Source organism: Pseudophryne corroboree, chromosome 8 (genome assembly GCF_028390025.1).
Source record: "Pseudophryne corroboree isolate aPseCor3 chromosome 8, aPseCor3.hap2, whole genome shotgun sequence".
In the NCBI taxonomy this organism is placed as follows: Eukaryota; Metazoa; Chordata; class Amphibia; order Anura; family Myobatrachidae; genus Pseudophryne; species Pseudophryne corroboree.
The window spans coordinates 241,992,223-242,005,873 of NC_086451.1; the positions used below are offsets into that span (position 1 = coordinate 241,992,223).

Below are 13,651 nucleotides of genomic sequence, written 5' to 3' on the forward strand. Positions count from 1 at the left end.
TTTTTATCTATAAGCCAGCGCTTAATAACAGCTTTTGCTTCTCCAAACTGCACTGCAGACTGTAACAATAACATGGCTGCTTTTTTGACTAAACAGGGGAGGGAGTGTTAACTCCGCCTCCCCTCTTTGAAAGCCCGATCTGCCAGCGAAGCCAATTTAGGTACACAAGATGGCCACAACTAAAATTTTGTATTCACCTCGCTGATAGGCTTCCCTGCAGCGAGGGGGGACCATCCCGCCTTGTACACTCCGGAGGATCCGACTTCGCTTCTGATCACCCCTCAGGCTGTAATACCCGCCAGTGTCTCCGGCTTCCTCCTGTTGCTGTGTGACGCTCGATAAGCCGCCAAGTGGGACCGCTCTGCACCCCCGCAGCATGGCTGCCTCATGCGCTAGTCCGCCCACCAGTCACCTGAGCCGCGCGGTGACCCGCCGCTATGCTCCGGAGCTGCTCACCCTGCCTGTGCTTAATAGCCAAGTGGGGGACATCTATATTTAGGAGCTGCGCTATCTCCCCTCAGCCACCTGTACTACTCAATGTTAAGGTGGGTACACACTGGCCGATATATCGGCCGTTCTCTTGAACGACAGATACATCGCGGGTCCGTCGGCCAGTGTGTTTGGCCAATATGTCTGAACTCCGTCGTTCACAGACATATCAAGTCGGCCCCGCAGCACAGCAGACGGCCAATATATCTATCGATATATTGGCACGTCGCTGTGCGAGTACGGGCGGTCGGCCGACCACCCGTAAACATGCTGCGGCGGCCGGCGGTGATTGACAGCTGAATTGGGCGGGCGTTCATGACGTCAGTCCCCGACAGATCAGGCAGTGTGTATGCTCAACACACAGCCCGATCCGTCCATAGATATATCTGCCGATCAATTGATTGGCAGATATATCTGTAAGTGTGTACCACCGTTAGAGGAAAATCTTCTGTCAGAGATGCTGATCCCTTCCACCTGGATCTTAAGGTGGGTACACACTGGAAAGATATATCTGCAGATCAATTGATCTGCAGATATATCTATGGACGGATCGGGCAGTGTGCTGTGTATACACACTGCCCGATTCGTCGGGGATTGACGTCATGAACTGGGCGGGGAGTGTACACACGCCTGCCCAGTTCAGCTGTCAATCACCGCCGGAGCATGTGTACGGGCGGTCGGCCGACCGCCGTACACACAGCGACGTGCCATTATATCGGTAGATATATTGGCCGTCTGCTGTGCTGCGGGGCCGACGCGATACGTCTGTGAACGACGGAGTTCACAGACGTATCGGCCGTACACACTGGTTGACGGACCCGCGATATATCGTCCGTTCAAGAGAACGGCCAATATATCGGCCGGTGTGTACGGGCCTTTAGTCTTTATTGTACTCCTAAAGTACACCTCGGCTCAGCCTGCACCCTCCTTTCTGTTAGGTGGAATAGGACTACTGATTAAAAAAAAAATCATAAGATAACTTCTGTGGAGCAAGAGCTCCTTTCTGTGCTTACACCTCCTAACACAATGTTTCAAACTGGAAGGATAGGGGTGTGTGAACTGGGAGCAGCCAGCTGTGAATATTTTTTTGTTTTTATTTCATTGTGCCACCTCCGGTCTGCAGTCTTCACACCCCAGCTGTTTAAGATCTCCAGTGCCCCCTAGTGGATGAGAGAGAAAGTATTTTTCATGTGCAATATAATTTCATAGTAGACCTTAACCAGTGAATCATAAAACAGGTATACTGGAAAAGGTATGTAACACAACAGTAACAGCACTCCTGGTCAGAGTTGTCCACCCAGAGCAGTATGCATTTGGCTCAGTCTAACCTCTGTATTATATGCAACATATATCAAGAATAATATGTTTTATTCATATCATTCTTGATATATATGAGGAAAGTATGGTGTGCTACGAGTAAAACATTATTCTTGATATATGTCACATATAATACAGAAGTTGAAGATATTAGGGCATCAACACTAGTAGTCACTTCAGCTGTGACACTGGGAAGAACCTGAATAGATCATCATTAAACATTACTAAAATAAGAATTTACTTACCGATAATTCTATTTCTCGGAGTCCGTAGTGGATGCTGGGGTTCCTGAAAGGACCATGGGGAATAGCGGCTCCGCAGGAGACAGGGCACAAAAAAGTAAAGCTTTACTAGGTCAGGTGGTGTGCACTGGCTCCTCCCCCTATGACCCTCCTCCAGACTCCAGTTAGGTACTGTGCCCGGACGAGCATACACAATAAGGGAGGCATTTTGAATCCCGGGTAAGACTCATACCAGCCACACCAATCACACCGTACAACTTGTGATCTAAACCCAGTTAACAGTATGACAACAGAAAGGGCCTCTTAAAGATGGCTCCTTAACAATAACCCGAATTAGTTAACAATAACTATGTACAAGTATTGCAGATAATCCGCACTTGGGATGGGCGCCCAGCATCCACTACGGACTCCGAGAAATAGAATTATCGGTAAGTAAATTCTTATTTTCTCTATCGTCCTAAGTGGATGCTGGGGTTCCTGAAAGGACCATGGGGATTATACCAAAGCTCCCAAACGGGCGGGAGAGTGCGGATGACTCTGCAGCACCGAATGAGAGAACTCCAGGTCCTCCTTTGCCAGGGTATCAAATTTGTAAAATTTTACAAACGTGTTCTCCCCCGACCACGTAGCTGCTCGGCAGAGTTGTAATGCCGAGACCCCTCGGGCAGCCGCCCAAGATGAGCCCACCTTCCTTGTGGAGTGGGCTTTTACAGTTTTAGGCTGTGGCAGGCCTGCCACAGAATGTGCAAGTTGAATTGTGTTACAAATCCAACGAGCAATCGACTGCTTAGAAGCAGGTGCGCCCAACTTGTTGGGTGCATACAATATAAACAGCGAGTCAGATTTTCTGACTCCAGCCGTCCTTGCAATGTATATTTTTAAGGCTCTGACAACGTCCAACAACTTGGAGTCCTCCAAGTCGCTAGTGGCCGCAGGCACCACAATAGGTTGGTTCAGATGAAATGCTGATACCACTTTAGGGAGAAAATGCGGACGAGTTCGCAGTTCTGCCCTATCCGAATGGAAGATTAGATAAGGACTTTTATAAGATAAAGCCGCCAATTCAGATACTCTCCTGGCAGAGGCCAGGGCTAGTAACATAGTCACTTTCAATGTGAGATATTTCAAACCCACCTTTTTCAATGGTTCAAACCAATGGGATTTGAGGAAATCTAAAACTACATTTAGATCCCACGGTGCCACCGGAGGCACCACAGGAGGCTGTATATGCAGTACTCCCTTGACAAAAGTCTGGACCTCAGGGACAGAGGCCAATTCTTTTTGGAAGAATATTGACAGGGCCGAAATTTGAACCTTAATGGATCCCAATTTGAGACCCATAGATAATCCTGATTGCAGGAAATGTAGGAAACGACCCAGTTGGAATTCCTCCGTCGGAACCCTCCGATCCTCGCACCACGCTACATATTTTCGCCAAATGCGGTGATAATGTTTCACGGTGACTTCCTTCCGTGCCTTAATCAAGGTAGGAATGACTTCTTCTGGAATGCCTTTCCCTTTTAGGATCTGGCGTTCAACCGCCATGCCGTCAAACGCAGCCGCGGTAAGTCTTGAAAAAGACAGGGACCCTGCTGTAGCAGGTCCCTTCTCAGAGGTAGAGGCCACGGTTCGTCCGTGAGCATCTCTTGAAGTTCCGGATACCAAGTCCTTCTCGGCCAATCCGGAACCACTAGTATTGTTCTTACTCTTCTTTGCCGTATGATCTTCAATACCTTTGGTATGAGCGGCAGAGGAGGAAACACATACACTGACTGGTACACCCAAGGAGTTACCAGTGCGTCCACAGCTATTGCCTGTGGATCTCTTGACCTGGCGCAATATTTGTCCAGTTTCTTGTTGAGGCGAGACGCCATCATGTCTACAATTGGTCTTTCCCAACGGTCTATTAACATGTTGAAGACTTCTGGATGTAGACCCCACTCTCCCGGATGAAGATCGTGTCTGCTGAGGAAGTCTGCTTCCCAGTTGTCCACGCCCGGGATGAACACTGCTGACAGTGCTATCACGTGATTCTCCGCCCAGCGAAGAATCTTGGCAGCTTCTGCCATTGCACTCCTGCTTCTTGTGCCGCCCTGCCTGTTTACATGGGCGACCGCCGTGATGTTGTCCGACTGAATCAACACCGGCTTTCCTTGCAGGAGAAGTTCCGCCTGGCTTAGAGCATTGTAGATTGCTCTTAGTTCCAGAATGTTTATGTGAAGAGACTTTTCCAGACTCGTCCATACTCCCTGGAAGTTTCTTCCTTGTGTGACTGCTCCCCAGCCTCTCAGGCTGGCGTCCGTGGTCACCAGGATCCAATCCTGAATGCCGAATCTGCGGCCTTCTAATAGGTGAGCCTTCTGCAACCACCACAGAAGTGACACCCTTGTCTTTGGTGACAGGGTTATTCGCAGGTGCATCTGCAGATGCGACCCTGACCATTTGTCCAACAGATCCCTTTGGAATATTCTTGCATGGAATCTGCCGAATGGAATTGCTTCGTAAGAAGCCACCATTTTTCCCAGGACTCTTGTGCATTGATGTACTGACACTTTTCCTGGTTTTAGGAGGTTCCTGACCAGATCGGATAACTCCTTGGCTTTTTCCTCTGGAAGGAAAACCTTTTTCTGAACCGTGTCCAGAATCATTCCTAGGAACAGCAGACGAGTTGTCGGGATTAAATGGGATTTTGGAATATTCAGAATCCACCCGTGTTGTCTTAGCACCTCTTGAGATAGTGCTAAAGCTGTCTCCAGCTGTTCTCTGGACCTTGCCCTTATTAGGAGATCGTCCAAGTATGGGATAACTAATACGCCTTTTCTTCGAAGAAGAATCATCATCTCGGCCATTACCTTGGTAAAGACCCGAGGCGCCGTGGACAATCCGAACGGCAGCGTCTGAAACTGATAGTGACAGTTTTGAACAATGAACCTGAGGTACCCCTGGTGTGCGGGGTAAATCGGAACGTGTAGATACGCATCCTTGATGTCCAAGGATACCATAAAGTCCCCTTCTTCCAGGTTCGCTATCACTGCTCTGAGTGACTCCATCTTGAACTTGAACTTTTTTATGTAGAGGTTCAAGGACTTCAGATTTAGAATAGGCCTTACCGAGCCATCCGGCTTCGGTACCACAAATAGAGTGGAATAATACCCCTTTCCTTGTTGTAATAGGGGTACTTTGACTATCACCTGCTGAGCGTACAGCTTGTGAATGGCTTCCAACACCCTCTCCCTTTCGGAAGAGACGGTTGGTAAGGCAGACTTCAGGAAACGATGAGGAGGATCCGTCTCTAATTCCAACCTGTACCCCTGAGATATTATCTGCAGGATCCAGGGGTCTACCTGCGAGTGAGCCCACTGCGCGCTGTAATTTTTGAGACGGCCCCCCACTGTCCCCGAGTCCGCTTGAGAGGCCCCAGCGTCATGCTGAGGTTTTTGCAGGAGCCGGGGAGGGCTTCTGTTCCTGGGAAGGAGCTGCCTGTTGGTGTCTCTTCCCTCTTCCTCTGCCTCGTGGCAGGTACGACAAGCCCTTTGCTCTCTTATTTTTGTAGGAGCGAAAAGGCTGCGGTTGAAAGGTCGGTGCCTTTCTCTGTTGGGGAGTGACTTGAGGTAAAAAAGTGGATTTCCCGGCAGTAGCCGTGGCCACCAAGTCTGATAGACCAACTCCAAATAACTCCTCCCCTTTATACGGCAAAACCTCCATGTGACGTTTTGAATCCGCATCGCCTGTCCACTGTCGTGTCCATAAGGCTCTTCTGGCTGAAATGGACATAGCACTCACCCGAGATGCCAGTGTGCAAATATCCCTCTGTGCATCACGCATATAGATAAATGCATCCTTTATTTGTTCTAACGACAGTAAAACATTGTCCCTATCTAGGGTATCAATATTTTCAATCAGGGATTCTGACCAAACTACTCCAGCACTGCACATCCAGGCAGTTGCTATAGCTGGTCGTAGTATAACACCTGCATGTGTGTATATATTCTTTTGAATAACTTCCATCTTTCTATCTGATGGATCCTTAAGTGCGGCCGTCTCAGGAGAGGGTAACGCCACTTGTTTGGATAAGCGTGTGAGCGCCTTGTCCACCTTAGGGGGTGTTTCCCAGCGCGCCCTAACCTCTGGCGGGAAAGGGTATAATGCCAATAACTTTTTTGAAATTATCAACTTTTTATCAGGAGCAACCCACGCTTCATCACACACGTCATTTAATTCTTCTGATTCAGGAAAAACTGTTTGTAGTTTTTTCACACCATACATAATACCCTGTTTTACGGTATCTGTAGTATCAGCTAAATGTAACGTCTCCTTCATTGCCAAAATCATATAACGTGTGGCCCTACTGGAAAATACGTTTGAATTTCTACCGTCGTCACTGGAATCAGTGCCCGTGTCTGGGTCTGTGTCGACCGACTGAGGCAAAGGGCGTTTTACAGCCCCTGACGGTGTTTGAGGCGCCTGGACAGGCATTAATTGATTGTCCGGCCGCCTCATGTCCTCAACTGACTGTTTAAGGGAAGATAAACCATCACGTAATTCCACAAATAAAGGCATCCATTCTGGTGTCGACCCCCTGGGGGGTGACATCTGCATATTTGGCAATTGCTCCGCCTCCACACCAATATCGTCCTCATACATGTCGACACCACGTACCGACACACACCGCAAACTCACAGGGAATGCTCTAATGAAGACAGGACCCACTAGCCCTTTTGGGGAGACAGAGGGAGAGTCTGCCAGCACACACCACAAAGCGCTATATATACAAGGGATATCCTTATATTAAGTGCTCCCTTATAGCTGCTTTAATATATATATATATAGCCATTAATGTGCCCCCCCTCTCTGTTTTACCCTGTTTCTGTAGTGCAGTGCAGGGGAGAGACCTGGGAGCCGTTCTGACCAGCGGAGCTGTGACAGAAAATGGCGCCGTGTGCTGAGGAGATAGGCCCCGCCCCTTTTTCGGCGGGTTCTTCTCCCGCTATTTTTCCAGTCAGGCAGGGGTTAAATATCTCCATATAGCCCCTATGGGCTATATGTGAGGTATTTTTAGCCTTGTATAAGGTTTATATTTGCCTCTCAGAGCGCCCCCCCCCAGCGCTCTGCACCCTCAGTGACTGCCCAGTGAAGTGTGCTGAGAGGAAAATGGCGCACAGCTGCAGTGCTGTGCGCTACCTTATGAAGACTGAGGAGTCTTCAGCCGCCGGTTTCCGGACCTCTTCACGCTTCAGCATCTGCAAGGGGGTCGGCGGCGCGGCTCCGGGACCGGACTCCACGGCTGGGCCTGTGTTCGATCCCTCTGGAGCTAATGGTGTCCAGTAGCCAAGCAGCAAATCCACTCTGCATGCAGGTGAGTTTACTACTTTCCCCCTAAGTCCCACGTTGCAGTGATCCTGTTGCCAGCAGGACTCACTGTAAAGAAAAAAACCTAAACTAAACTTTCTCTAAGCAGCTCTTTAGGAGAGCCACCTAGATTGCACCCTTCTCGTTCGGGCACAAAATCTAACTGGAGTCTGGAGGAGGGTCATAGGGGGAGGAGCCAGTGCACACCACCTGACCTAGTAAAGCTTTACTTTTTTGTGCCCTGTCTCCTGCGGAGCCGCTATTCCCCATGGTCCTTTCAGGAACCCCAGCATCCACTTAGGACGATAGAGAAATACAATTTATACGCAGTGTTATAAATCAGTGCCAGAATCTGACTACTATTGTGTATACTGGTTACTTTAATTAACAGTAGTACTATCTGATCATTTGTACTTGAAGGGCACACATTAGATTGCCTCAGGAAACGTATCTAAGAAAGGCCGTGTACACATCTAAAGGACCAGCAATCCTGATAATGTTTGGGATGAATTCCCTTTGTCCTGAACTTTCGGAGATTGGTGGTACACAGAGATTTAATTAACAATGGAACGTTCTCTCTTTCTGTCCTTTAAACTGCACCGGGTTGCACAGTATATTTTCCTATTGGCCGTGCAGCATGGCTGACTAGAAGACATCGCATGCGATCCGCGGTAGCACTAAACGATATGCGCGATTTGACCTTCCAATATGACAAAGGCTTCTGTGCAGAGTCAATCCTGTATAAAAAATGCGTAACATGAACTGTTAGCAGGGGACGAGTATGTGTGACCAACAGCAAGGTGACAGCAAGTCAACACAGCGACGCCGGGATCCCGGCTTTTAGATTTGTACATGTGTGTGAAGTCTGAATCTATATACAAAGTTGTACAATGCAGCAGACCTAATTTTCTCATATGCCAAGTTCTGTTGGACTTCATCTGTGACTTAGTAAGTGTTTAAAATGAATTCCTCTGCAGTTAAGCCCAGCATCTTTAGAGCACTGTGAGTCGTGTTTCGTTGCATCTGCAATGCAAAATGAAAAGATGGTGCTCTAACAGCATTTGGAGTGGCTCAGTTGAGCATCTCGCACCATGTGGTATACTGATGCTAAGGGGTACATTTACTAAAGCTCCTGAAGTTGAAAAGTGGTGACGTTGCCCATAGCAACCATTCAGATTCTCTCATTTCTCTATTGCATCCAAGAAAATGATAGAGATTCTGACTGGTTGCTATGGGCATCATCACCACTTTTCATTTTTAGAAGCTGTAGTAGATTTACCTCTAAGAGTATGAGTACACATCTGTTCATCAAAGCAGCCCATATTCACTAAACTCCCCTATGGGTTAGGCAGGACATATGAACCCGCAAACCAAACAGCAGTTTAAAATAATATAAGGAACAAACCAGCAGTGTAATGTCTTTAAATAACAGTATGCATTTCTATGATTCAATCATTATTCTATTACTATCGATTGCAAATATATTGCTGGGGTTAATTACAAGAGATTCTTATTAAAGTTTGCAATAATATATGTTAATTTATAATATAGTCACATCACAATAGTGCACCATCCCCCAGAAGTGTTTTATTTTTCATCATCTTTTGTAAATTGTATTGCTATGAGTGACACTGGCTGGTATATGGCACAGATATGTGGCAAATGGAAAGACAGCCTGTACTGCAGTTATTACTGAATGTCACATTCAATAATGTACTTCATTACTGTACACTGTAATCATTATAATGTATTTAAGAAATATGACCAGATGATCTCCAAACTATCCACAGGCAGGGATCATAGGAGGCACATGTTTGAAATATCAGCCCATTAGACTGTGGCACACAGTACACCTTGAAAGGCTGTGAACACCACTGGGCCTTGGAAGGTAGAAACATGTGGGAAGTGGATGACAGAAAGAAGGGCAGTAAGTTATGCCCGCATCACACTCTGGGGTCACTAATAATGCTGACCAACTGAGTGACATATATAAAGAAAACAAAAATTATTCAGAAAATAAACTAAAAAGACTCTTGAGCGGAACCGAGCAAACTACACAGAATGTCTGAATGTTGAGCGTAACAAATCCAACTACACATCATGTCTGGTGTACGAGGACCCTATTTAGCAGGGAGATGTGCTCTAGGTTTAATATGCACTGACTCCTGTCATGCGATTTAGCTCCTAAAAGTGTTTTGTGCTCATTAGATGGCTGACATATATCCTATGTATTTACCGGGTGGTCTTCAGTATGCCGACTGACGGGATCCCGGCGCACAGTATACCGGCGCCGGGATCCAGACAGCCGGCATACCGACACTTATTGTCCCTCGTGGGGGTCCACGACCCCCCTGGAGGGAGAATAAAATAGTGTGGCGAGCTTAGCGCGCCACCGTGCCCGTAGCGTGGCGAGCGCAGCGAGCCCGCAAGGGGCTCATTTGCGCTCGCCACACTGTCGGTAAGCCAGCGGTCGGGCTCCCGGCGCCGGTATGCTGGTCGCCGGGAGCCCGACCGCCGGCATAAAGTAGTGAACCCGTATTTACCAAGTGAGTAAGACCTGCACTGTACAACGTCATGTGCATGAAGAGACGCTCCTACTACACATACCTTTTTTACTGTGAAGCAGGCTTTCCGGCCCTTTTTGTGTGTCTAAATTCGGCTGGTTTTGTTGGTTGTAGAAACGTAACAGACACTGTTGATTGCAGAAATGTTTAATTTCCCCACGCCAGTGAATGGTTTCCACCAATTTCCCCTGACGTTTGCAGGCGTGACATCGTGCTGCCTACAAAGAAATGGTAATGTTTCTTACAAAAATACGCAGATGGATAATCAGCATAGGTCTGACTAAACTCCGAAATTATTTAATGCCATCTAAAAAAAAAATTACATTCTTTAGCTATAGCAATGTTATGTAAATAGATCATCCCTTTCTTGCAAGTGGTACCATATATACTAGAGTATAAGTCGACCCGAATATAAGCCGAGGCACCTAATTTTACCACAAAAACCTGGGAAAACTTATTGACTCGAGTATAAGCCTGGTGTGGGAAATGCAGCTCTAGCCGTACACAAACCTCATAGTGCCAGATGTGCCCCACAGTGCCAGATACTTACCCTCCGTCGCTCCCGCGCTGTCTACTGAAGGAGGGACACTGAGAGCGCAGCTCTCCTGTGTCCCTCCTGTGTCTCCGGCGGCAGCGGCGTGTTAAAGGAAGCGCCGGTTCGTGCACTTCCTTTAACACACACACGCCACTGCCGCCGGAGATGCAGGAGGGACACAGGAGAGCCGCGCGCTGTGCTCTCCGTGTCCCTCCTAACGCTGACTCGAGTATAAGCCGAGGTGGCTTTTTCAGCACAAAAAAAAAGTGCTGAAAAAGTCGGCTTATACTCGAGTATATAGGGTAATTAACCTTTATATTAGACTATTAGAACCTGGTCCCTTTTAAATACACATTAAATTATCTAATCAGGTCCTCAACCCTATACACATGTGTAAAAAAGCGGTCAATCCCCCCCCATCCCCACCCCAAAATAAATAAATAAATCCACAAACACATTCCTTGCACTTAAGGCAATCACCAAAACAAATTAGTAATCCTGTCTATGTACCCACCATGTATACACGTCTCAGTGGGGCATATAAATCAAAACCTAATTCAAAATTGCAGACCCCACAACCATTAAAATAAAAAGAACAAAAAAAAACCGAAGGGATTGTATTCCTTCCTTGTGCACACATCTTAAGCATATACATTCCCTGTCGTTAAAAGTGCTTCTTGAAAACCCCAAAGTGAAGGCATCTCTTCTTAATTTGTGCTGTACCTTGAAGTACCACAGCAAATACTTGCTCTTGCACTCTTCACTGCAGAAATCCCAAGTGCTGCCATCCAGCTCTTCAGTGACAGCACGCTGACAGGTCTGAGAGCAGTATGTACAGGTTATGCAGCACAGACCAAGGTTCTTGGTAAAGTCCTGCTTGTATAACAGCACACAACCTGTACACAAAGTAAAAAGAAATACAATCTTTAATAAACTTACAGAAAATTTCTTATAACAGGACCAAAATAGTTAAGACTATAAAGTGATTTTGAACTTACAGCTAAATCCTATTCTCCAGTGGTCTATGTGGGGGTTGGGGCTGGGAGACCGGCACGAGGGATCCCGGAGGTCAGCATACCGACCCGGGCAGCACATCCCGTTTGCATGCTGTACAGTATATGCTAAAAGAGGTTTCTGCACACAGAATGGTATTCATAACAGATTCAGCAGAGCAATAGTAGCTAAAGGTTATGGCCCCAGCAGCTACAAACCTCATCACATCCAACTGGGTAAAACATGTGGGGGATAAGAGTGGAGAAACAATTGAAAGAAACTCGAAAAGCTATAGAACCACAATCTCAACTGTCAAGTACATGCAATGTCCCAAGTCCAGGCATCACTGAGGCCAACAGTAGATCTCTAAGAAGTCCCAAAAAATTAATCAGACCAATAATTTGGGACACTACTGCCCCTGAAAAATCCTGCCTCCCAGTTCTGTAGAGATGCATCCACCTAGGAAATTGCAGTGACCTCTAAGACAATTAAAGACAGAAATAAACATCCCTTAAAGCAGTGGTTTCCAAACTTTTTTGAATCACGGCACCCTAGAGTATCAGAATTTTTTGCATGGCACCCCTAAGCCAATAGTTTCTTATTGAAAAATGTAGAAAGAAATATTAAAATTATGTAAATAGTCTTTATAGGTCATCCTTAGGGTAACTTCTGTGGTCAGGGACAAGATTTGCTTCTGATTGTCAATATATTTTATGATTGGCAGCCATTAATACTGGTTTTGCTTTTTACATTGACCATGCAGAATTTGAATTGGTTCTGGACCACCAACCCGAGGCACCCCTGCAAGTGTCCTGAGGCACCCCAGGGTGCCACGGCACACAGTTTGGGAACCACTGCCTTAAAGCAATGGTGACAGTACCATCAAAGTATTCAGCCCTTGGTAGTGACAACTTATCACGTTAAATCAGGAAAGTTCTACCCAACATTAGGTGATCAGACTTCATCTACCACCACAGGGAGGCAATTTATCGCCCCAGAAGACAGATGGTGCTGAAAAGCTGCACTTTCCACCTGTTTAATGAACACATCACAGCACTCTGTAGTGAGCTCAAAATAAGATTTTAAACCTACCAGTAAATCTTTTTCTCCTAGTCCGTAGAGGATGCTGGGGACTCCGTTAGGACCATGGGGTATAGACGGCTCCGCAGGAGACATGGGCACTGTAAGACTTTAGAATGGGTGTGCACTGGCTCCTCCCTCTATGCCCCTCCTCCAGACCTCAGTTAGGACTGTGCCCAGAGGAGACGGACAGTACGAGGAAAGGATTTTTGTTAATCTAAGGGCGAGATACATACCAGCCCACACCATACATACCGTACAACATGGTATATAATAAACCAGTTAACAGCATGAACAAAACAGTTACAGCCAGAGACTGAACACAACTGTAACATAACCCTTATGTATGCAAAAACTATATACAAGCCTTGCAGAATTTCTCCGCACTGGGACGGGCGCCCAGCATCCTCTACGGACTAGGAGAAAAAGATTTACCGGTAGGTTTAAAAATAGGATTTTGGTACTTACCAGGTAAATCCTTTTCTTTGAATCCATAGGGGGCACTGGAGTACTCTTGGGGATATGGACGGTGTTAGCAAGGACTGGGCACTGAATATTCAAATTTCAGTAACTCTCCTCCCCTCCATACTCCCCGAATACCTCAGTGTTTTTTCCTGAGGCGAACAGGATAGAGAGGATGAACAATGGAGAATTCCCTATAATATTATAACATAACGGACAACAATAAAGTTGACACACAACGTAACTGACAACTAACCAGTTGACACCATAACCGATAAATCGGTGAGAATGTGTTACCATAAGATCCCCTGAACTTACCACAACCAGGTAAAACTGCTCTGGGTGGGCGTCCAGTGCCCCCTATGGATTCAAAGAAAAGGATTAACCTGGTAAGTACCAAAATCCTATTTTCTTTTTCATCCACTAGGGGTCACTGGAGTACACTTGGGACGTACCAAAGCTTCCCTCGTGGGCGGGAGAGCTGTTTGGCACCTGTAACACTAGGCGGCCAAAGCTAGATGCCGCAAACGTATTAACTTGTAAAAGCGCACAAACGTGTGCACTGATGACTATGTAGCCGCACGGCAATTCTGCGTCATAGAAACCCCACGACCAGCTGC

General features: G+C 46.7%; 1 protein-coding gene across 6 annotated transcripts in view; it reads right to left on the reverse strand.

Annotated features, from left to right (window-relative positions):
* Window positions 1-13,651, reverse strand: part of ZMYM3 (zinc finger MYM-type containing 3) — a 285,890-nt gene that overhangs the window by 52,417 nt on the left and 219,822 nt on the right. For all 6 annotated transcript variants that reach the window (XM_063937142.1, XM_063937143.1, XM_063937141.1 and 3 more), the window contains exons 12-13: window positions 11,220-11,392; window positions 10,005-10,179 (exon numbers count right to left, since the gene is read on the reverse strand). In XM_063937142.1, the coding sequence (XP_063793212.1) occupies window positions 10,005-10,179; window positions 11,220-11,392 (348 nt within the window). The remainder of the gene's footprint in view (window positions 1-10,004; window positions 10,180-11,219; window positions 11,393-13,651) is intronic.